This window comes from Mytilus edulis, chromosome 9 (assembly GCF_963676685.1).
Source record: "Mytilus edulis chromosome 9, xbMytEdul2.2, whole genome shotgun sequence".
In the NCBI taxonomy this organism is placed as follows: Eukaryota; Metazoa; Mollusca; class Bivalvia; order Mytilida; family Mytilidae; genus Mytilus; species Mytilus edulis.
Window position 1 is genome coordinate 80,865,543 of NC_092352.1, and position 25,116 is coordinate 80,890,658.

A 25,116-nucleotide genomic window follows, 5' to 3' on the forward strand; every position below is an offset into this window, starting at 1 on the left:
ATTAAAAAAAACTTCTTCAAATCAGGACAATAAAAGACCTGCTGACTGACCTACAAGACCTAAGGGGGCCCCTGCTCCAGTCATGCTTCAGTGATTCCCTTTATAACCAATCAAATTTTCCCCACCCAGATCCCCTGCATCTGCCTATTCTGTTATATACTAATATGTGTAATTTGCAATAAAATTCCTCCCCAAAATACATTTTTTATACGACCCCAAATTTTTTTGGCGTCATATAATGCTATCATGTTGCCATCTGAAGACATTTAGTTTCCGGACAAAATTTTTAGTTTAAGTGAATGGATTGCTATACATTTTTACCAGAAGGTTTAATACCACTAAAGGAAGGTTGCGATTGATTTTGGGAGTATGGTCCCAATACGTTAGGAATAAGGGGCCCAACATAAGCATTTTTGTAGTTTTCAAACAATAACTTTAAGTTTAAGTGTATGAATCTCTTTGAAATTATACCATAAGTTTCCATACCATAAAGGTATGGTAAGTATTGTTTGGGGTGGTGGGGTGGGATTATGGCTAATTGGGGGCAAAAAAGGGGAAAAACTAGGTTTTTCTGGTAAATGGTCAATTAAGACAATTGAAAAGCAGTGTAAGGGTCAATAAGGGAGGTAACTCAAAAACATTTAACATACAATGTTGGGTATGTTTTGCATTTGCCTCCTTTACACTACTTGTGAATTATGTATAACTCAAATTTTTGAAAAGTTTGAAGAAATCTTTCATATGGATGGCAGTTAGCAGGTATAGAGAAGAGGGCATCACAGGTTATTACCCACTTCAGAATCAGTAGTATCAAAATGGTTAAAGTCATTTTAGATGATCCATGTTTTCCATGCTAGTCCTAATGAGTACATTTTAAAGTCAAAGGGAAATAACTCAAAAATTTTATATGTAAAAGTAGACCATTTTTTGGGTACTTAATTACATCAGTTTCATCTGCTTTCAGGAGTTTCTGTTCCTAGCAGTGTACATATTTCATCTACAAAGAAAACTAGCCTGTCAATGCTGAGGTTGTGAGTTATAAACCCTCTCATGGCAGATGTGTTCGACTCTTTATCTTAATTGACTAGGTATACCAGTTTTTCTCACAAAGGTCCGTGTTTTATCCAGGGTACTCCAGTTTTCTCCTACAACAAAAACTGGCATCTGTGTCTAGACTGTGATAGACAACCAAGTATGTTGAAAAGGACATTAAACACAAAAATTTTTGCAAAGGTTTTAATGTGCATATGTTCTTTACATTCATCTTGTGTAAAATGTTCTCTCTAACAAAGTAGTATAGCACTAGAATTAGTTAAATGTTCTGGAATGAATTACTTCCGTCTTTAAGGCACTTCCTTGATGTTCTTAAAACAGTGCAACAACTGCTCGAATGCTGAAATGAAAAAGTAACATTTAGTTGGATGTACATATTTATTTTTATTAAGGTGGTACATTTCACAACAGGGAGATAACTCTGAAAAGTCAGCTGAACATTTTAATTACATTATATAGCTAAGCAAATATTAAGCTTTTGACTAATCAAAATTTGTGTTTGTAAAACTGCTATATATCCAGTGAGAATTTTTTTCCGATAAAACATGTGGTTCAAGTGTTTTAAAATTTTGCTAAAGTAAATATTTTGTCAAAATTTTGTGATTATTTGTAGAGTCAAATTGATACAAGTCCAGGTGTTTGGTACTACCTTAAGCTATATAAGTTTCCAAGTCTTTAATAGGATTAAGATTTTATATGGTATGGTAAAAATGTGGAATTTTCAGAAGTATGACAACAAAATTTGAAATACCAGACTATATTTTCCAAGCTACATGTATCTTTCCCTTATGGACCGAAACCGGTCAGGCAATGAAACATCACTAGGCGCTGTTAATTATGTGTTTTGGCATATACAATACTGTGGATTCATTTATTTTCGTGGGTACCAATTTTCTTGTTTGAGGAAAACCTGCATATTTGTGGATATTTATTTCTGTGGTTTTGGCAAAGTCTGTAAACGTCCCTTTAGAAAACTTGCAATTTCTGAACATTTATATTCCTGGTTCCACTGTACCCACCAAATCCACGAAAATTGGAATCCAACGAACATTAATGGATCCACAGTATATTTACATGTATCTTTTCCTTATTTCTAGGTATTAACTTCGCAAGTCATGAAAAATGGTTTTATTATTAAAAACATATAGTTGCTGCTACTTACTAATATTAAAAGTGTATACGCTACCACAAATCTGATTCTCAAATATAAGCCAAGATTTTTTAGCTTTAAAAGTTTCAAGCTTTTAGGTAATCATAATCAAATTGCTATACTTATAGTAAATGTACAACTGTTTCAAGCAAATATATGTTTTAATTGCAATACTGCATAACAATAAGAAGATTGCCAATGGAACAATTATCCAACAGAGACCTTATGATGTAGATGTTAGCAACTAAAGATATGAAGTTCATTGTCTGTTAATACAATATTATACCATGTCAACATCTAGAGGCCATATCATGCATGCATCACAATTCGCCTTTTCAGAATCTAAAGGACTATGGGTTATCTTATTTTTGGTACATCAAAATGAATATTACATTAGTCATAAGTTGAATATTTATTGTGTAGAATGTTTTAAACCAATCAAAACATTTATCTGTACACTTTTGAAAATATTACCCAGAATGCATTCAATTCTGAAATGGTGAATATAAAAGAACTGGAATAGGATCCCAGTTACGGCAACCAGTCAGGTACCTACGAATGTAGTTCTTAAAAAAAAAAATATAACTTTTGTTATACAGTGTGTAGTGTTATTATTACACTAGTTCTGTAACTGAATGTAGATTTATTTGAAAGGGTAGGCTTTCTAGTTTGAATTTGTGTAAAAAGTTTGATTGATTTAAATGTATTCTGGCATCAGTACATAAAGTAAATTGACTTAATCCTAGCCTTTATTCTTCCATGGAAGCAGACCGACTGCCCCTGTTGTCAATAAAAATTAAATTTTGCAATGGAATGCTGGTCACGAGGCACCAAGATTGTACTAAGACACTTCAAAACAAATGCCTGACATGAACCAGAAGTCCCAAGGTGGCTATCAAAATTATTAATTGAACAGGACCCCATTTATTTAATATAATTGCAATGCGTTTCAATGGGCCAATTAATTGGGTCCCCGTTCCAACTTCCTTACTACCACAGCATCTAATTGATATCACTTCTACACATAGAAATTTACTTACCTCTTCCCAGAATGCATCAAGTCAAACGCTTCGTTGATCTTGTCAAGTTTGACATTATGGGAAACAAACTCATCTACTTTCAATTCTTTGTTCAGGTACTCCTCCACTAGTTTTGGCACACTTTCCCTGCTCTTCCATCCTGAATAATACACAAAAAGGAATGTCATCAAACTAAAAAAGTTCAATAACAAGCATTATGTAAGCACTGCATGGCAATACATAGTCACCTACTGGTTAAAAATTCATTGTTTTGTGAATAAAGTGTTGAAAACTGATTATTTAAGTTCATTTTTTAAGTTTATGACTATGCACAAAATCATCAGATCATAACAAAGTTCAAGCTTGAACTGTAACTTGTTATGATGAAACTGTACACCAAATTTCAAATATTATGTTCAAGCATGAAGATAAAAAGTGTGGAAAACTGATAAGCCACACTGATGAATGGGCAGACAGACAGACAGACCTAAAGTCCCCTTCGACTTTGTCGGTAGAGACTTGGTCATACTTGCTTCAAAGTCCCCTTAGGCCAGGATTTTTTAATTTGTTGGTTTACGGATCCGCCGACCCAATTTTTGCGATTTCCAGAATAAAAATAAAATTGACTTTTCATGCTTTTTTTATTCCCGCCGACCCTAACAAATGCATTATCCCTGAAAAAAAATTAAAATATATATATATATAAATGAATGCAAATATCACACTTTCTGTAGTGAGAAAATAAAACTTCCAGTTTACGTTTCTATAAATAGACAAATCAATTATAACTGACCTTGAAATGTTGTTTGCGCAAATAATTTTGCGAAACGAAACATGTGTTTAAAACCAATTACACAATAAGTTCGTTTTCTGTATTTGTCATCAGCCCGTAAGATGCACAATCTGATAGAAATAGACTTGTCTAAATGTGGACAGGTGAAAGACATCAAGTTAAAGTATTGAATATCAAATAATCATTTGGTATTTTCTTTTTTCATAGATAATAAAAAAATATAGTCCATTTGGATAAAAAACGCGAATGCATGACAACAGATGAACCCGATATTTTCGTTTTTCCAGTGGACGAGTCTATTACGTTTTTGACACGTGTGTTGACACTTATTTTCGTCCAACGTTTTTACATTTTTTTTTATCAGTTTTCGTGCTTGAAGATCATAATTCACCAAGTTTTCTGGAATTGATTAAGAGCTACGCGAATCTGTTTTTCTTCTTTGTGAAATGACGATTTAATTTAGTTTCTGTCCGTGCCCCCCCCTTTTTCTTCGGGAAATTCTTAGAATGTCATGCGATGTTTATGACAGCTGAGCAATAAAATTTTTTTTTCTTTTTTTTTTCTGACCAACCGACCGACCTGACTTTTTCATGGGGAAGATCCATAAACCAACAAATTAAAAAACCCTGGCCTTAGACTTCCTTATTTACAATTAATTCTTATAATTTAGTTCTAAATTCCATTTTAAACTGGAGTAAACCATGAAAAAACGTTGATGACATCACGGTCACATGTCTAAATTATGTCTATGAGCTGATAAACAAAACAACGTCAGCCAATTAGAAGACATGTTACATCCAAAATTAAATTACAAAATAGATAAGATAAATATAGAAAAATAAAGTTTGTTTAAAATGTAAATTGATTTTGTTTTACTTTTATGTGATACACGACATTTTTCTTGGTATCTAATTGGACGAACTTCCCATGGTTCCTACCACTTCACAAGGCTTTTTTGACTAATTGATTTTCTATAAGCGGCAACCATAACTGTCCCATTGTTGCTGATGCACCAGGAAGTAGTAACATCCAACAAATGGCCAGGTTGGAAGAGAAGCCTTACGAAGTGGCAGGAACCATGGGAAGTTTATCTATTTAGATACCAAGCCTTTAGAACAATGTCATGCATCATATAAAAGTAAAACAAAATCAAGTTAATACATTGTAAACAAACTTTATTTTTCTATATTTATCTGGTTTCTTAACTTTATTTTTCTTTATTTATCTGATCTATTTATAACTCTGTGTTGCTACTTTCACTTTGCATTGTTTCTCTCACCATGACAATGTCAAATTCAATGTACCACTTTGAGTACTTCAGTAATTAATTTCTGTATGAAAATTGTCCTGATGAAGCCTGCCCTGCAGGCGAAACATGAAGATTATAGCAAATAAAATTGCAGACCATTTGACGTGTTGTTGTCAAATTTGAGTATATTTTAAAGTCAAAACTTGTTTACCAAACATGAAAAATTCATAATAGGCACAAACATTTGCATAAACAAAATCCACATTCATAATGAAGCCTTAGGTGAACTATTTTACTATGTAATAATGTATGGAAGTTAACTTACGAATACAGAGGAGATGACATCATAAATACTTTAATACAAAAAAACTACTTAATTTTCTCTGCCCACTACATTAAGTCAATCAAAATTACAAAATATGTACCTCCAAAAGCAGTTCCTTTCCAGACTCGTCCAGTCACCAGTTGGAATGGCCTGGTAGAAATCTCCTGTCCACCTCCAGCCACACCTATTATTGTGGACACACCCCATCCTTTATGACATGCTTCTAAAGCTGCTCTCTAAGATAAGAACCATACATTTTATTAACAACAAAACCATCAACATTTTATTCTCAAAATTTTACTAGTATTAATATATTTTCTATATCAAATTATATAAAAGATTGCCTTGAACACATTCTTATGGGTATAATTCTTGTCACATTTATTATCAAGGATAAATACATCCATGAAATCAGCACTTATCTGTTTTTTAACAGTAGTTTTGTCAATTAGCAATGTAAATTCTATAAAAAAAATGCATTTTTAAGTGGTCTCCCATGTACAAATTCTTTCCTAACATTTCTGAAATTTATATCAAAGGTTTATATCAGCAATATCTCGGACACATTTCAGTGCTGATGAATAATTTAAAAAAAGAATTTTGCCCCTTGGAAATACATTGATTTTATGGAAAATTACATTGCCATTTGCAGACACTCTCAAGCCTAAATTTCTCTAAGATATGTATACATAGTTTTGGGCTCTGACAGTGAAAGATCTTCATGAGTTGTCATCAGGTTGTTAAAAAAAACCCAACCTTATCTTTAATAGTTATCCCACGATGACGCGGTGTGTCAGTGTAAGATCACCCCGATGGCCGGAGGCCAGATGGTGATCTAACAATGACACACCAAGTCCGAGTGGGATAACTATATTACATCCCAGCTGTTTTAGATTAGACGAAAAATCATTTACAATTCATAAAATCTAGTTTAGAACGCCACACAACCATTATAATATACTTTATACATTACTATATGATTTATACCCTTTTTAACCCCCGAACACGATGAGTAAATATCAAACTATGTCAACTCGCCCCACTGGCCAATCGGCCCAACCTATATCGCCACTCTATGAAAAAAATCGTCCCACTCTTGTTTACCGACTCGCCACACTTTTTGAAAAAGTGTAATATCAAACTGAACAATCACTGACAACTCACTTATTAACGAAAATGGTTTAAACCCCACTGAATAAAGGTCTGCCAACTCGCCCAACTTATAAAAAATATCTTGCTTCCTTTAAGTAGGTTAAATTACTACTAGTACGTATACAGTCATCCTGGTGTAGTGGTTGTGTCGTGGCTTGATATGCTAAAGGTCTTGAGTCCCAGCATCCCAGCATATACACTGGATTTTTTCTACGTGAATTTTGATAGATAGATAGTCTTTTCCGTATAATTGTATATTTAATTATTTGTTTTATAGTGGATTTGACATTCCCGACAAAATGTTACAGAACAAAGGAAAGTATGCATAACAAAGAAACTCAAACTTGGGTGATCTGGTAGGAGTGATCCGGCTCAGATCACCCCTGTTAGAACAAAGGAGCTTGGATGTAATCGTAAATAATTTGAAAGAACTAAAAACTCGTATCAATTTAATTGTCCTATAACAGATACAATATGTCCGAGACAGAGGAACATTGGAACTCTTCTATTACTAACCATTGTATGAACATTTCCAATACATTCAAATGTATAGTCTAGTCCACCATCGGTCAATTCCACTAAAGCCTGTTGTGTAGTTTTATCTGGGTGATCTTTAGGATTAAAAGACTCTGTCATACCAAACTCCTTGGCTATTAAAAAATAAACGTATGAATTAGAAATATGTGTTGATGGTAAAATGTATTATGAATGGCCTCTTCATATGTTTATTTCTTGTCTGTTTCAAATCTGCAGGATAGTTGTCTCATCAGCAATTATACCATATCTTCTCATTTTTATATCTGAACTATTTTATTTTAGTGCTGTGGATTCATTTATTTTTTCTTGTACCAATGCATTCTCATGGATTGAGAGAAAAATGTATTTTTGTGGATAGATTTCATGGTTTTGCCAAATACTACACATAAGTCTATATGAAATGTGTACTTTGTTAAAACTTGTTTTTCCCATACACCTACAAAGTCGCGAAAAAATGGTATCCCACAAGAGGAAGACAAATCATTTTCTTCTGTGTATGAACTTATCCACTCAAGGTTATAGAATTATACGCTCAAAACTACCAAATAAATCAATACTGCTTTTTGCAAAATGAAAGCAAGAGACCATCACATTTTAAGCAAGAAGCACTTTCAATCATAACTAATAATCCAATTTTCATGCTAAATCAAATGTTTAAAGTTAATCCCTGATAGTTGCCAATTATTGATAAATTACAGATCAGTATAACAGTTAAGTAGAACCAACTTATATTCTGTTCTTTATTTAGATTCTACTGTTCATTTTTTCTTTGAAAATATTTCATTTGGGTTTTGTGAAAAAAATACACAGTAGATACTACCCAAAGAACAACAACTCTTACACACATGGGAGACAGCTCACCTTTCATGAATGGACCTTTAGTTTTAATCTAAAGGTTCTGTTCTTTTATATTATTCAGGAAAAAACTGAATAGTTAATTATAACTTAAGAATTATAGACATACCTATAGCAAATTTATCTGGGTTAATGTCCACGCCAATAATACGTGAGGCTCCAGCTTTTTTACATCCCATAATGACAGCTAATCCAACAGCTCCCAATCCCCACACAGCACATGTTGAGCCAGGTTCTACCCCTGCTGTGTTCAATGCAGCCCCATAACCAGTAGATATACCACATCCAAGTAAACACACCTTCTCTAAAGCTGCTTTAGGGTTGACCTATACATAATATATCATAAATCATTATGCATTGCATTTAATTTCATATAAGGATATACAAAATTATTCCCCATTAATTTTTTATATACCAGTATACATTTATATACAAAAGAGAAGATACTTCTTTAAAAAAATATTTCCAAGCTTTTGAAATATGACCAACCATGGGTTGGTACTCTAATGACAAGATTTATTTAATTTTTGATGTGCTAGCTTTTGATTATTTACTACAGAAAACATATTTTCCTCATATTTTGTTGGACAAAATTGCAATATACAATATTATGATTGCAAGAAATATGCATAAAGATAATCCTATCCCAGTTTAAAGTGAGATTTTCATTTTTTCAAAACCTATCCCATCACAATTTTCATAACAATAAAAGCATTGCATATAAATATTTCTGAAATAATAGTACACAAATATAACACTTTTCATCTCAACTTATACTACATTTTGTACATTGGAAAATCAAATTTGCAAAAGTAAAATAATAGACTGATGATGGCATGTATTCAAATATAGTACAATCATGTGTTATCCCTACCTTGCTGACAGATATCTCAGCTACCACAGTGTACTGACTAAATGTACTACATCCCATAAAGTGGAACAAATCTTTACCCTTACAGGTGAACCGAACTGTACCATCAGGCATCACACCCTGTCCCTGGGTAGTCCTGTAATTCAATAGAAAGAAAACGACTATCTTTAAAACATGGTGTTAATCTAGTTTTGATTTTATGATCTTTACTACTGCAGATTAATTATTTTTGTTGATACCAATTTGTGTGAAATAATGAAAAATTTTAATGTATATTTATATATTTGACTTTGTGGTTTAAGAAAAGTCTGCATACAAGATACAAGCGTATACAAAATATCTACTTCATTGAACATTTTACTTTGCAGTTCCAAAGACATTCCAAAGAAATCTGTGAATAGAATGAATTCACAGAATACAACACAGCTGAGTGAGGCTGTACTATAAATAGAATATTGTTTGTTTATATTTTGTATATGAATTATTTACAGTGCTCTATTGATACAACTCATCATTGTCAAGCTAATAACCAAATATGTAGACATTTTGTAGTGTAGTTTTTGAGAAAAATCATGATGAACATATTTGTTGGACTAACAGATGGACAGACAAGGTGATTACAATATAAACCCATCTCTCAGAATGGTAACACAGTAAGATAGAAGATTGTACAAATCATTCTAATTTCTGTTTTCTTCACAAATAAAATATGTACACGACAATTTGATATTTTCTTTCAGAAAAACATTAATCTTTTTACTGACCTGATTTTCTGACATAGATTTGTCTTTGGGTTCTTACAGAATTTACATTCATAACACTGAGGTGTGTACAGAGGAATGACATGGTCACCTGAATAAAATATAAATCCAAAGTTTGAGTTATTTCCCTTTGTCTAGCATAAGTCTAGTAGAATATACATGGTTTGATTGACTTATAACAACTAGTACATTTTTTTATTTATTTAATACTTTATCCTATCTATGAACAATAAGTAAATTAAGAACACATATTTAATTATATGATCAAGATAATTTTTATTGTAACAATACAATGTTTTCCACACTAGCATGAACCCACTTACAAGTGCAGGTGCACTCGACTCCAATCCATATTGACTAGGAATGTCAGTTTTCCTATCGAAGGTCTGTGGTTTTCTCCAGCTTCTTCCACCAATAAAAAACTGGCCACCACCAAATAGCCCAAAAGTGGTGCTTAAAAGGGACGTTAAACACCAAAAAATCATAATCAAACCCACACTAGCAAGAGGTTTTCTTTGGCCATATAAGCAGATCAAATGACCACAACAGCCAAGAACATGTCAACTTTACATTTATTACATTCTTTATATTACCGATACATGTATTCAAGTTTATCCATTTTGCCTGTTTTGAGGCGACTACAGATTTTGGTTGAAGGAATGCGCTTGTAAAATTTCACAAAAACCAGTCTATTAGACTGTTAGAAAAAAAGATAATAAAATAAACTTAATGTGTCTTTGAATCATGCCACGCAAAAATTATAACATGACCATACAACATTCTTACCTGCCTGAACAGATGTTACCCCTTCACCGACACTTTCCACAACACCACCCCCTTCATGTCCTAGTACACATGGGAACTTTCCCTCTGGGTCATGGCCGTCCAATGTATAAGCATCTGTATGACATACTCCAGTGTATAAAATCTACAAAATAAATATGAATATATTTATAAATTTGTTTTCAAGTACACTTGTTTAGAAAAAGATTTTAATATACATGATATAAGGAGTCAGTGTTGTGCAAAATTCCTGGATCACGAAAAAAAATTCCTGTAAAGTGTAAGTGCAGATAATTAAGATCATATTTAAAACATTATATTTGGAACAGTTGTTAAAGTTGCCACACTATGAGAACAACCATACAATGTTTTGAGATATAAATTTTATTTGTGCTCATAAGTCAAAACAGGATAGCAATGCTCAGCAAAACCTTCTGTATATATGCCATTTATGTAGGTATAGTAAAATCCATATATATCTATATATGGGCTTTATTCAAATTTCACCTGTTTCTTAGCACTGTTTTGTTTTTATTTTGAAACAATTGTTAGATATATCATGTTTATATATATTTCATATGCAATTTATTTTAAATGTGTACTCACAGCAATATACAAACATACCTTAATTCTGACTTCACCAGCCCTAGGTGGCATAACCTCTATGGTTTCCATGGTCATTGGCTTCTTTGCCTCCCATGCCACTGCTGCTAGACATTGAATGGGCTAAAAGTATTAATAAATAAAAATAAGGAGATGTGGTATGATAGCCAATGAGACAGCAATCCATCAAAGAAGGGGAAATATGTCTATGACATGAAGATATCACCATCATGACCATTATATAAAAAAGAAGATGTGGTATGATTGCCAATGAGACAACTATCCACAAAAGACCAAAATGACACAGACATTAACAACTATAGGTCACCGTACGGCCTTCAACAATGAGCAAAGCCCATACTGCATAGTCAGCTATAAAAGGGGCCGATAAGACAATGAAAAAAAATTCAAACGAGAAAACTAACGGCTTTATTTATGTAAAAAAAATGAACGAAAAACAAATATGTAACACATAAACAAAAGACAATTATAAATGACAACAACAGGGATGAAATTTTGTTTTGTAGTAGCCAATCCAATAATTATTGATGCCCAGTCTTAAATAATCAAGCAAAAGTGTAGAAAAAATAGTAGCATGGGTCATATATTAGGGGTCACAGGCTACTGGGCCCTACATATCTCCATTCCGGAGTCAACAAATAGAACATCTAGGGCAAAGAAAAAATTTAATGTTTTGCCTATTGGCTATTTTAATTCACTTATTGGAAATTTTGTCCAGTTTATCATGTGTTTATTGTCTAAATAGGCTGTATAAAAGACTTTGGAAAAGTAGATAAATTAATCAAACTGAACCCTATTTGCACAACTAATATAACTATTATTGAAAATAATAAACACACAAATATTTTTTCTTTCTCTAACTTTATCATATAAATGCATTGTACATGTTGTACATTGCACCTTTGACATTCTTCCTGCTGAACATTTTGAAACTGTGTTCACGTAATCAATAAATTTAGACATATTTTTCAAAAGGTGCTTTGAAGAATCAATAGGGTCAGGAATGTATTAGTTTACTATCTTTAATTTAAATGAGATTTTAGGCCCAAGAACTTTAAAGGTTGCTATCTCCTATTTTAGCCTTAAATAAAATTTTCAATATTCTATGTAATGCATCATCTTGAAATGAACAAACGGTGAATAAACATGTATAAAAAAATTTCAAAGAATGGTTCCATTTTTTTATTTAATGATGGACTGATGATTCAAATTGGCATAGCACCAGCACTGAATGGTCAACAAGAGAGAGTTCAGTCCCGAACTTTCATGATTTATATAAACTTTGAGCTAAGAAAAAGGTTTAAATTGTTTAAAAGGTTCACACGACACAGTCATGACAGTGAAGATTATTCTTGATAACTCTAATATAATTGTACACATAAAGATAAATGATTTGACCTTAACACTTTCCTTACCGGATTGAACTGGTCTAGGCGTTTCTATGACATTATCAAATACTGACGTTACCGGCTCGAATTAATTTCCAGATAAGTGTGCGTTTTTGCTTATGTTTAGTATATGGGGAAGAAGGACAGTTGCAGCCCACACAAGACAGGAAATGGAACGAAAACAGTTGATCAACATGTCAAACTATTGCTCAGAAACTAAATTTCAAAATATTAAAGTTGTTTGCGTACATTTAATCATGCAAGTAAAACAAATATATTGACGATTTGTTTTTAATTTGGACTCTTCAAGACAGGATATTTTTTTACACCTGCTTTGGTATTTCAAACATGATATTTTATGTTTCAAACGATTTGTGTAAATATAAAATCATAACAATATGTAAATGAGTTTATAGCTTCGAAAAAATGCACATTATTTTTAATGCAAGCACATGCCATCTCACATGACATTACAACTTAAAAGAAACAGAATCCCCATTTTTATTGGTCAACTGAAGGCTGTCTTCAAAGGTCTTTATAAAATAGAATCGAAACAACAAAACACAAATGAAGACTTCCATGCAGTCTCATTTTTGGACTAAATAAATGTTTGTCGTGGCCATTTACAGGCACAATTGAAGAAATAAAGAAGCATCAATAACATTAGGTAAGCACATCGGAATCTGAAAACAACAACTTTCAATGAAAAATTGGATTAAATGCCCCCTGAATATTCACATTGATATGCAAATGATCCCAAATGAGGTCAGTCAGGGGTACTACTTGTACAAGTTATTTTTTATTTACTTGAAGAAGTAAAAAAAAATATACACATATAAGTAAATAAATAATGTTTAAATAATCTCCCCTTAATTTTCTCAAAAATTTTCTTGTATTTAGTAAATTTTTCTTACACTCCAACAAAAGTCCTAAAGTTTTGAGATGTAAAATCATGCCTTTAATGATTTTTCACAGGTTTGCTCAATTTTTTTTTATTAGAGTTCAATGTTTCAACTCATTAATTCAACAAAGAAACTGATTGTGCAAAGGTCTTAAGTGTTTGCACAAGGCCTTCAAAAATTGCTCCTTGGGGTCTTGTAAATGAGCAATGTTCTGAAGATAACAGACAAATGGGATTTTCATTGACCATGAAATTACACTTAAAAAATGATTAGTAAAGACATCTGCAGGGCAGATAATTCAAAATTCTATTAGAGCAAAGAAATCATAAGAATTCAATAAAAGAAGATAGGATGACTTTTTTACTTCTACACGTAAAAAAAATCTGAAAGTCTAAGGGACATAACTCAGCCAATATTTTGTTTACCTATACACGTACAAGTAAATAAAATTCACTTGTATAAAGTATCCTTCAAATTTACCTATATAAGTATATTAATATTACTTCTTCAAGTAATTAACTAGAGGCTCTAAAGAGCCTGCTGCTAGCTGTGTCGCTCACCTTGGTCTATGTGAATATTAAAGGAAGCAGATGGATTCATGACAAAATTGTGTTTTGGTGATGGTGATGTGTTTGTACATCTTACTTTACTGAACATTCTTGCTGCTTAAAATTATCTCTATCTATAATGAATTTGGCCCATTAGTTTCAGTGGAAAATGTTAGTAAAAATTTACAAATTTTATGAAAATTGTTAAAAATTTACTATAAAGAACAATAACTCCTAAGGGGGTCAATTGACCATTTCGGTCATGTTGACTTATTTGTAAATCTTACTTTGCTGAACATTATTGTTGTTTACAGTTTATCTCTATCAATAATAATATTCAAGATAATAACCAGAAACAGCAAAATTTCCTTAAAACTAACAATTCAGGGTCAGCAATCCAACAACGGGTTGTCCGATTCATCTAAAAATTTCAGAGCAGATAAATGTTGACCTGATAAACAATTTTATGTCAGATTTGCTCTAAATGCTTTGGGTTTTGAGTTACAAGCCAAAAACTGCATTTTACCCCATGTTCTATTTTTAGCCATGGCGGCCATCTTGGTTGGATGGCCGGGTCACCGGACACATTTTTCAAACTACTAACCCAAAAGATGATTGTGGCCAAGTTTGGATTAATTTGGCCAAGTAGTTACAGAGGAGAAGATTTTTGTAAAAGATTACTAAGATTTACGAAAAATGGTTAAAAATTGACTATAAAGGGCAATAACTCCTAAAGGGGTCAACTGACCATTTCAGTCATGTTGACTTATTTGTAAATCTTAATTTGGTGAACATTATTGCTGTTATAGTTTATCTCTATCTATAATAATATTCAAGATAATAACCAAAAAGAGCAAAATTTCCTTAAAATTACTAATTCAGGGCCAGCAACCCAACAAAGGGTTGTCCGATTCATCTGAAAATTTGAGGGCAGATAGATCTTGAACTGATAAACAATTTTACCCCCTGTCAGATTTGCTCTAAATGCTTTGGGTTTTGAGTTATAAGCCAAAAACTGCAATTTACCCCATGTTCTATTTTTAGCCATGGCAGCCATCTTGGTTTGATGGCCCGGTCACCGGACACATTTTTCAAACTACTAACCCAAAAGATGATTGTAGCCAAGTTTGGATTAATTTGGCCCAGTAGTTTCAGAGGAGAAGATTTTTGTAAAATATTACTAAGATTTACGAAAAATGGTTAAAAATTGACTATAAAGGGCAATAACTCCTAAAGGGGTCAACTGACCATTTCAGTCATGTTGACTTATTTGTAAATCTTACTTTGTTGAACATTATTGCTGTTTACTGTTTATCTCTATCTATAATAATATTCAAGATAATAACCAAAAACAGCAAAATTTCCTTAAAATGACTAATTCATAGAGCAACCCAACAACGGGTTATCCGATTCATCTGAAAATTTCAGGGCAGATAGATCTTTACCTGTTTAACAAATCTACCCCTGTCAGATTTGCTCTAAATGCTTTGGTTTTTGAGTTATAAGCCAAAAACTGCATTTTACCCCTATGTTCTATTTTTAGCCATGGCGGCCATCTTGGAGGGTTGGCCAGGTCACCGGACACATTTTTTAAACTAGATACCCCAATGATGATTGTGGCCAAGTTTGGTTTAATTAGGCCCAGTAGTTTCAGAGGAGAAGATTTTTGTAAAAGTTAACGACGACGACGGACGACGACGACGGACGCCAAGTGATGAGAAAAGCTCACTTGGCCTTTTAGGCCAGGTGAGCTAAAAATAACTTGTACAAGTAGTACGCCTGACTGAAGGTCACGGAATAAATATTTATGATTTTCACTGGAGGCCTTTTTCAAAACGTAAAACATTGTAATAAATAGCTGTTGAACACATGTTCCTCCACAGAGGACGCCATTAATACCCCTCATTGTGAATGACGTTTCAACTGTATTTTTCTTATTTAAAACCGTACGATTACTCTAAACTAAGCATAGAAACAATTTCAAAATACGCTTAATGACTATGTCCATTTTCTCCTCCATATGCCCGCTCATTTCGTTATGAAACTGATTTTAAAAATACTGAAAATCTATGCCTCAAGGCATGGTTGGGCTAACGTCAGTCGAGACATTGAGCAGTCTGCACGGTTAGCCACTAGTCCGATGCCCCAGACTAGTAAAAATTCATTCGGACTAGTAAGATTTTGCAAAACATTGATTTGACCAATAAGAAAAATTTCAGAATATTGGTCTTTGGACTAGTAGTTGAAAAAGTTTTTGGTGCAGACTGTTGAGGCATCGATGGGCCAACAGCAGATGATGCCTCAAGGCACCGTTGGGGAGGAAAGGGTTTTAAACATGTTCAAGATATATCTAAAAGGCTTTATGTATGTTATAAAATATAGGTTGCAAAGAGCCTTGAAAGGCGAGTACAGTCATGACAGTATTTGGGGAAATCATACAACAGAGACAAAATTCAATGTGATTTTTTCTAAATTATGTAAATAGTTGATCTAGAAGGTATGTATCTTGACTCTGACAATATATTTTACCAGGTGCTCCACAGGGTGCAGCTTTATATGACCGCAGAGGTCAAACCCTGAACAGTTTGGGCAAGTATGGACACAACATTCAAGCTTGATACAACTCTGAATTTGGATTGTGATGAAATTTTTGACATAATATGAGTTTCTGACACAAAACAAATGTCTAGATCTTACAAATCTATTATGCAATATTGTGCAATTATAGATTTCTTCTTCAAACTTTTCAAAAATTTGAAAAAAAAATTGAAAACTTCTACCACCCCCCTTTTTTGCAATTAGTCCAAAATCTGACATTTCTTTATATAAATTTACAAGTAGTTAAAGGGAGGTTAATCCGAACATACTTAAACATTGTATATTAAATGTTTTTGAATAACCCCCCTAACACTGCTTTAAAATTGTCTTAATTGTTCATTGACCAGAAAACCTAGTTTTTCCACTTTTTTTGCCCCCAATTCCAAAACATTTTGAGCCATAACCCCCTAAAGTCAATACTAACCATCCCTTCATGGAAACTTGTGGTATAATTTCAGAGGGATTCATACACTTAAACACAAGTTATTGTTTGAAAACTACAAAAATGCTTATTTTGGGCCCCCTTTTTGGCCCCTAATTCCTTAACTGTTGAGCCTGTAACCCCCATAATCAATCCCTACCTTCCTTTAGTGGTATTGAACCTTCTGATAAAAATTTATAGAGATCCATTAGCTAAAACTTAAGTTATCTTCCAGAAATAAATGCATCTTCCGACGACGCAGACGACTACATGATACCATTATACGATGCAAAAGATGTTTTGCGGTCGTATAAAAATCTTTTAACAATAACCACTGTCATAATTGTGTACATAATTCAATGTATTTGTACAAACATGAAATATATTGACTTTTGAAATACATTGTACAAATATATACACTTTTTGTAATTCTGTTGTGATCATTTGAAATCAATTAAATTCTAAAGTTTAGGTCTTTGATCAGTTTGTAATGGCTTCATATTCATTGATATTTCAGTTTTCAATATTTTTTTCAAAAACTTCTATAAACATGATAAATCAATGGTTTAATTGTCAAATGTAAATTATGCATGTTGCCACATATATACTTTTTTTAAATGTAAACAGATGTACTTTTAAATTGGTTTAAAAAAATGTTTTGTTGTCTTAAAAATAAATAATGAAGCATAAAATCTCTGTTGGGATAACAGAACCTATTTACATTTAGTGTCTGTTCATTATTTTACAGATGTGTTTCTATCCAGAAAAGTGCACAGTCATGAGGAAATTTAACAAGCCCAACACCCTGCAAACAACATACACCTTGCACGGACACCAACTAGAAGTTGTTGATAGTGGAAAGTACCTTTGAGTTACCATTAGTCAAAACCTACAGTGGAATAAGCACATTAATAACACCACAGGAAAAGCAACCAGGACCCTCAGTTTTCTCCGCAGAAACCTGGGCCGATGCAAACCATCTGTAAAAAACCCAGCCTATTGTGCACTCATCAGACCATCGATTGAGTACGCTACCATAGTGTGGGACCCCCATCAAACCACCTTGATCAAAGACATCGAAGGGGTACAGCGTAAAGCAGCACAATTTGTTTACAACCAGTACACAGACACTTCCCCAGGACGCGTCACTGGACTATTAGCCCAACTCCAGTGGGATCCCCTACAGTATAGACGAATTAAACAGCGACTCGTCCTATGCTACAAGATACAGAACCAACTAGTGGAGATACAACCAGCTATCTACTACACATCTGGGGACAACAGAACAAGGGGTGGCCACAGACTCAGACAGATAAGAGCTACTAAGGAAGTATACAACAACTCCTTCTTCCCACGCTCTATAAGAGACGGGTCTCTACTGCCAGACACAGTAGCAGCTGCACCAACACTCGAGGAGTTCAGGGCCAGATTAGCCAGTGTGCCCTGGACCCAGATGCAGCCTAACTAGACATCAGCTTGCCAAATTGTACAGTGTATATAATTTTAATTATTTTGTTAATATTTACTTTTAATCAATGGAGAAGCCTCCTGTTTTACCAAGAGGAGTTAGTAAATCACTCAAATATGAGGTTAACTCCTTAACGGAAGAAGAAGAAGAAGAAGAGAGCTGAGCCTGTAAAAACATCCATGCTATTATGACTTCAGAAAGACAATTTGACAATGCCGATAAATTCAAGCTACTTGTTTCAAATAAACTTTATAATTTTCTTCTCATAAATTAAATTAATTACTCTGGAAAGTTTGTATATCTAGTGGATGCCATTCCTTAAACAGGAATGGCTCAAGTCAGGAAAAGTTGAGTATTCCCTGTTATTAGACATGTTAGAGAACACCCCAGTTTTCTGGGATTAAAAAAAAAAAGGTTTACAGGGACTTTGTTTTTCCTTTTCATTTTTTCTTGAAATACATGTACTTTAGATATATTTAAACCAATACTACTGATACAGTTAAAACATGCACTTTTGTAGATTTCATGCCATCAATTGAAATAGAAAAAGAAAGTCCCAGAAAACTGATGTGTACTCTGAAAACAAGGACCCAACCTGTTTAAACTTCACCAAATGCACAGGTAGGTCTATACACAGGGAATCTGGGTCCGTTCGCGCCTATTCACGTTCACACCCTTTCACTTTCGCACCCTACACGTTCGTGACCAATTTCATTGGTTTTGTGTTTGACAACTTTATAACCAAGTTTTGGCAAGTGTATTAATTCCTATTAGTATATTTGTTGTCATTGTCTCAAAGTAAAGTGAGACAACATGTTTTTTGTGTTGAATAAATCTTAATCATGTTTTGGATAGTGTATTGTTAAAATATTTTTAATCATTGTTTCTAAATAAAGTGAGATTCTGACGACCGGGATTTTTAGGTGGAATAAATCTTAAATATTAATCAATTTTGGTTAGTGTATTGCTATAATTTTTTATTTACTTGTTTCAGATCAAAGGGGCCAATCTGTTAAAAAACAATTATCTTCTGTGTTTTTCATTTAAAATTTTTAATGTTTTACTCGTACGAAGCTAAATACACGCAGTATTTACATCAAGGCAATTTAAAACAACAATCATGATTTTCTAATATCAACTGGAACTTGATTTTAAATTGGGTGCGAACAGACCTTGGGTGCGAAAGTGCGAGCAGTGTTCTAGGATTCCCATTACCCGTTACCCGGGGTAAGTGGATTAGGACAACAGGTAAGTCATTTTTTAGCCTTTGTCACCCGGTGGTAAGTCAATTTTCAAGTTCGGGGAAGCCGAAAAACTCTTGAAATTTCCCGGTCCTCTTCAATTTTCCCATATCTGCTTTTTATTTTTATTAAATCACGAGAAAAAACTTTGATAAAAGATCGAAGATTTTGTCGATGTCTATCGGCGCTTTTATTCAAGCACTCGTTTACTAGGTGTAATCAAGCGCAAAAGAGACCACATTCTTCTCCTATCATTCTAAAAGTCGGTCACTGTGTCGGTAAAATCGGAAAATCCGGATTGATAACTGGTGCTTAAATCGGGACATAAACGATTTTTTTTCTTGTCATCGGAGGAAAATAAACTTACAGTTGCATTTATTATAGCTCTTAATAAATGACATAGTAATAACTATAACATATTTGTCAAATTTAGTAAGAAATCGTTTTTTTTGCGCCGTCCGCATTGGTTGGCGGATTTAACTTTTAGATGTGGGTAAGTAATTTTTTTATTGATCTTACCCGTGGTAAGTCAAGGTGCCAAAAAAATCCTAGAACACTGGCGAGGTGCGAATATGTAGGGTGCGAAAGTGTATTGGGTGCAAACGGACCTGATACCATACACAGATCTTTTTTGAGATGTGAATACAGACATATTTTTCCATTTGTTATGATGAACCTTAAAATACTAGCTTATTTATCCTAAACATGCTAAATCATTAAGTGTGGTGTGGACGATCTAAGTTCTTATTTGCCTTTGCCAGCTTTGGGGGGGGGGGGGGGCGGGGGGGGGGGGGGGGGTAGGAGGGTCTTGATCCCGAAATCCTGAGCTTAAAAACCCCAAATCCCGGGTTTAAAAACTCGAAATCCTGAATTCCTGAATGTCCTGAAATTCGAAATCAAGAATTCCTGGATTCCCAAAGAGTCAATCCCGAAATCCTGAGCTTAAAAACACCAAATCCTGGAGTCCCGATAAAGGTCCTATCCCCCCTCAGCTTTTGTCAGAATATCTATAATGTCATATTTATTTCCCTAATTAATATAGATTATAGGGATATATGGTGAATAAGTTTATGTGGGTGTTGTCTCATGTTAGTGTGTAATTAAGGTTAGAAACCAGGTCACTTAAAATAAATAAATCGTTCTACAGTAGGTCACGATAAATGATACCTCTTGAGTCGGCAAACTTGTGCTAAATTTTGAACTCTCCGATTACAATATACTGGCAGACACTGACACTTACGGTTCTTTGGAAACAATCACCTATTGACAACTATTTAGATATCTTATTCTATAATGCTTGAACGCAATTTTACCTTTCCTGCTGTTTCTGACATGCTTTTTTCAATTCGTTTGTCTGACTGTGAGGTTTGCACACTGTAAGCAACCGGCAAAATGTTATCTGTTCTTTGCACACGACACCCACTTTCCGTACTACATCTAGATTTTTCTTCAAATGGTAGGAAAATTCATTATGTATTCGGAACATTTTTTTGGCACTGGCTATCGCCACATATCATGTTATAAGAATAGTGTTGTTTAAAATGTAAACTTGTTTTATCTTATTCTTTTAAGTATGGTATCTACCCAAACTTCGCGTTTTCGCGTTTTGTCTTATTACAACATAGATGGTCCCTTTTTTTTTTTTAAGTTTAATGAAAGATATGTATAAAGAGGTTTTGTACTTGATAAAGATTTCGGAAGGTATTCACTGATTTTTGTAATGCTTCAGTTGGGATAAAACAAGGTTGTATTTTAAGCTCTACATTATTTTCTTTATATATTAATGATTTGCCATCTATTTTTGACTCCACATGTGAACCACCCAAGTTAAATGATAATGATATATCATGTCTGTTATACGCTGATGATTTAGTCCTTATTTCTGAATCTGCTAATTTATGGCTTACAAAAATGCCTTGACAAGCTTAGTTTATATTGTACCAGTTAGTGGGATTTAACAGTAAATCTTGACAAAACCAAAATTATGATTTTTAACAAATCAGGTTAAAAACTTACAAAAGACAAGTTTGTTTTTAGTGATAATATTTTGGAACACTGTACAGAATATAACTATTTGGGTATACTGTTTAAACCATCTGGTAGTTTTACAGCAGCAGTGAGACTTCTTTGTAAAAAAAACCTCAAAAGCTACATTTTGTACAGAAAACTGTTATTTTCTGAAGATATTAATGTATTACCTCACATAAAACTTTTGGATGCTTGTGTTAAACCTATACTTTTTATTGTAGTGAAGTTTGTTCTCTTAATATGATAAAAGATATTACAAATCTAGAGTCAAATGATGGTCATTGGCTACCATCAAAGGTCAGATTAAATTTGCAAAAACTTTAATTGGAATAAATACTTCATCTGTCAATTTAGCAGTACTAGCTGAAGCTTTAAAACTGTCAATTGGCTTCTGCGCGGTTGCATGTAATAAAATCTGATAACAATTGTTTACTTAAAGATGTATATTGTTCAAACCTGCAATTAACCAATGGATTTGCTAAAAAGATTGAACAGTTACATGCTACATTACATTTTTCACATGTCAAGTTGGGAAAATCATGATACTATTTCAAAAAGGCGTTTATTTTATGCATTTCTTACCAAATTTAATGATAGATATCTTAATTATTGGAAAGACAATATATTTTGTGATAATAAATCAGTACACGGTAATGAGCTGAGAACATATAGACAGGTTAAAGAAAATTATAAATTGGAAACCTATTTATTGTTAAATACAGACAGAAAAGTAATAGGGCATTTTGCTAAAATTCGCATCAGTAATAGTGTTCTTAGAATTGAAAAGGGCGTCACACTAAAACCCCTTTAGAAGAAGTAATTTGTCCTTTGTATCTCTCAGAAGTTGAAGATGAATTTCATTTCACTTTAAAACGTACAAAACTAAATATAATTAGAGACCAATTGTTTTCCAAAATTAGTGAAATAGTTCCATCTTTTGTAAATATGACAAATGAAGCAAGGTTTAAATTTTTGTATACGTGTGGTGAGACTGATAAAATTAGAAATATTGTTAAATTTATAAGCGACATGTACATTTCTAGAAATGCTTTATTTAGTACTTAATAAATTTGTGGTACTACCTCCTCCTATATATATATGTATACATATATACAAAGTTTATGAATTTGGTATGCTATATATGTTTGTATGTTTGTGTATAACCAATCATGTGTATTGTCTTGGTATCAATCCTGTAATTTTGGATTCCAAACCAATAAAAATTACTTACTTACTTACTTACTTACTTTGATCTCATATCATTCTATAATCTTTGTCAACAAAATCAGAGACATTATATGATACATTGTAAATCAATAGTTTGTAGAGTATCCTTGTCAAAAATAGTCAACTTTCTTCATTTTTTAAAATTGAAATCCTCACTTTTTGGTCATTATAAGAAATTTTACTGTTTACAAAAGTATGATTGAGGATCCAAGGCATACTCATATTTGGCACAACCTTGGAATAGTATATGTATATATATATACATGTTCCTGGCACAACCAACTTTTGGGAATTGTTGGGTCCTCAATGCTCTTCAACTTTATACTTGTTTGGCTTTTTTTTTTTTTTATCTTAGCGTCACTGCATTATGATAAGTCTTATGTAGACGAAACGCGCAGGGCGAAACGCGCGTCTGAAAATGCAATTAAATTAATTAAAACAGATTAATACACTTCTTGCAGTTGTGGAATCTATATTTCAGTCGCCTATCAGGCGGGTCGTAATGAGGGACCTTCATGGCGAATTTATAACGGTAAAAATTATTGCCAATTGACGTTAACGGTATTTTTTGGTGCAGACGATACAATGTACACTTTCTTTTAGACGATAAAAAATAGGCTGATTGACGATTTTATTTCTTACATGATTCTATTTAGTTTTTAATTTAGACATATTTTGGTCGCGTCTTCTGATTGACTGACGTTGTTTTGTTTATCAGCTCATAGACAAAATTTTGCGATGTGACCGTGACGTCATCAACGTAAATGGAATTTACAATTAAATTACTAAGAAATGACTATAATTTTTTTTCTATCTATTCGAAATAACAAAAAATGTGGTGCACACTTTAAATTAACCCACAATGCGGGTTATTCAGTGTGCACCACATTTTTATGTTATTTCTTCCTCTAGACAGAAAAGAGTGTTCCGATTACTAAATAATGTGTTATTCTTAAAAGAAGTTGGAATATATTATAAAATATAATTTTTTTTACTATTACCTAAAATGATTTAATTTTCATCACGTTATCTTACTGTTGATATTTATTTGAAAATAATAAATTTGCTTTAGTCTAGAATTTTAGTTAATTGAAGGACCTTTTGTCTGATTAAAAAAAATATTGGAATTAGCTCTCGCCGCGATATGGCCTTTTTGTGCTAATGCAGGGTAAAGCAAACAATAATCAATCAATCAATCATAGACAGAAAAAATATTACAGTCATTCCTTAAATAGAAAATCTAAGAAAGTTTGTAAGAAATCATGTCAGTAGTACGTATTAACTGACTACTGAGATGATGATTCCATCAGACGAAGAGTCAACTAGCAATGTTACCGACTCAGTGCTAGTAAATGAAATTAATACTATCAATTTCGAGCATTCGAAGCGCTTTTCTGGATCAATCATCACCAGGAGGATGATAAAACTCCTACTAAGTCATGATATATATTTTTGCAAGCCTTCATCTTTTTTTTTCTGCATCAGCTCGACTAGCTCATACTATGGAAGTATTACCGTTAAGTGCAGATTCTGACAAAGTATAGCATTTTTGTTAGACAGAAAGTATAAACTTTGAAAACGATCGTCAGTAAAAAAGGTAAAACAGGAATATTGGTACTCATACCGATTATTCAAAAGTTTACCCACAAATTGTAACGAAACCGACACTTTATATAAATAAAAACAACAACTGCCTATTGATTTAATCGTTCAAATTCTATGTACAAAACTAATTCAAATTTCAAAAATACAAGATTAACAAAAACAATTCAAAGGGGCACTAGCTGTCAAATTCATGTTCACCGATTTCACTCAAATTCTCATATTTCATTTAAGACAATGTAAAACAGTTATCCATATTATAAAACGTCTAAAATAAACAATTTACAGGTCATAGGCTCGAGCATATGTAACTTCATTTCGTATGTATATGAGTCTTGACGCAATGCATCTAATTGACTATCGAGTTTTATATCTCTCGTAGCTAGTGCCCCTTTAAATACAGAGAAAAAATGGTGCTACGATATTTCAGTAGTATGAGTTCAAATCCCGGCCAAGAAAGAAAAAAAAATTGCTTCCGAAAGTTTACAGATCTAACATTATTGGGCTGATATTTAGACGAA

At 33.0% G+C, this 25,116-nt stretch overlaps 1 protein-coding gene across 1 annotated transcript; it reads right to left on the reverse strand.

Moving 5' to 3' along the window:
* Nucleotides 1–1,222: 1,222 nt before the first annotated feature.
* LOC139489161 (alcohol dehydrogenase class-3 chain H-like) lies at nt 1,223–21,173 on the reverse strand. The gene is made up of 10 exons (XM_071275327.1): nt 21,052–21,173; nt 11,173–11,274; nt 10,552–10,693; nt 9,769–9,856; nt 9,008–9,140; nt 8,243–8,459; nt 7,258–7,391; nt 5,690–5,825; nt 3,244–3,382; nt 1,223–1,393 (listed from the first exon to the last, which is right to left on the reverse strand). The coding sequence occupies exons 1-10, from the start codon at nt 21,070–21,072 to the stop codon at nt 1,366–1,368; spliced, it is 1,140 nt and encodes a 379-aa protein (XP_071131428.1). The 5' UTR covers nt 21,073–21,173; the 3' UTR covers nt 1,223–1,365.
* Between the last annotated feature and the right edge of the window lie 3,943 nt (nt 21,174–25,116).

What these genes read in the sequence shown, in the direction of transcription:
- LOC139489161 (XM_071275327.1), bottom strand. Translation starts at nt 21,072, where the DNA reads ATGTCAGAAACAGCAGGAAAG. An exon ending in AATCTATGTCAGAAAATCAG is followed by an intron (nt 9,141 to 9,768) that starts GTCAGTAAAAAG and finishes ATTGAATTACAG; the next exon opens with GACTACCCAGGGACAGGGTG. An exon ending in CTGAGATATCTGTCAGCAAG is followed by an intron (nt 8,460 to 9,007) that starts GTAGGGATAACA and finishes TATTATGTATAG; the next exon opens with GTCAACCCTAAAGCAGCTTT.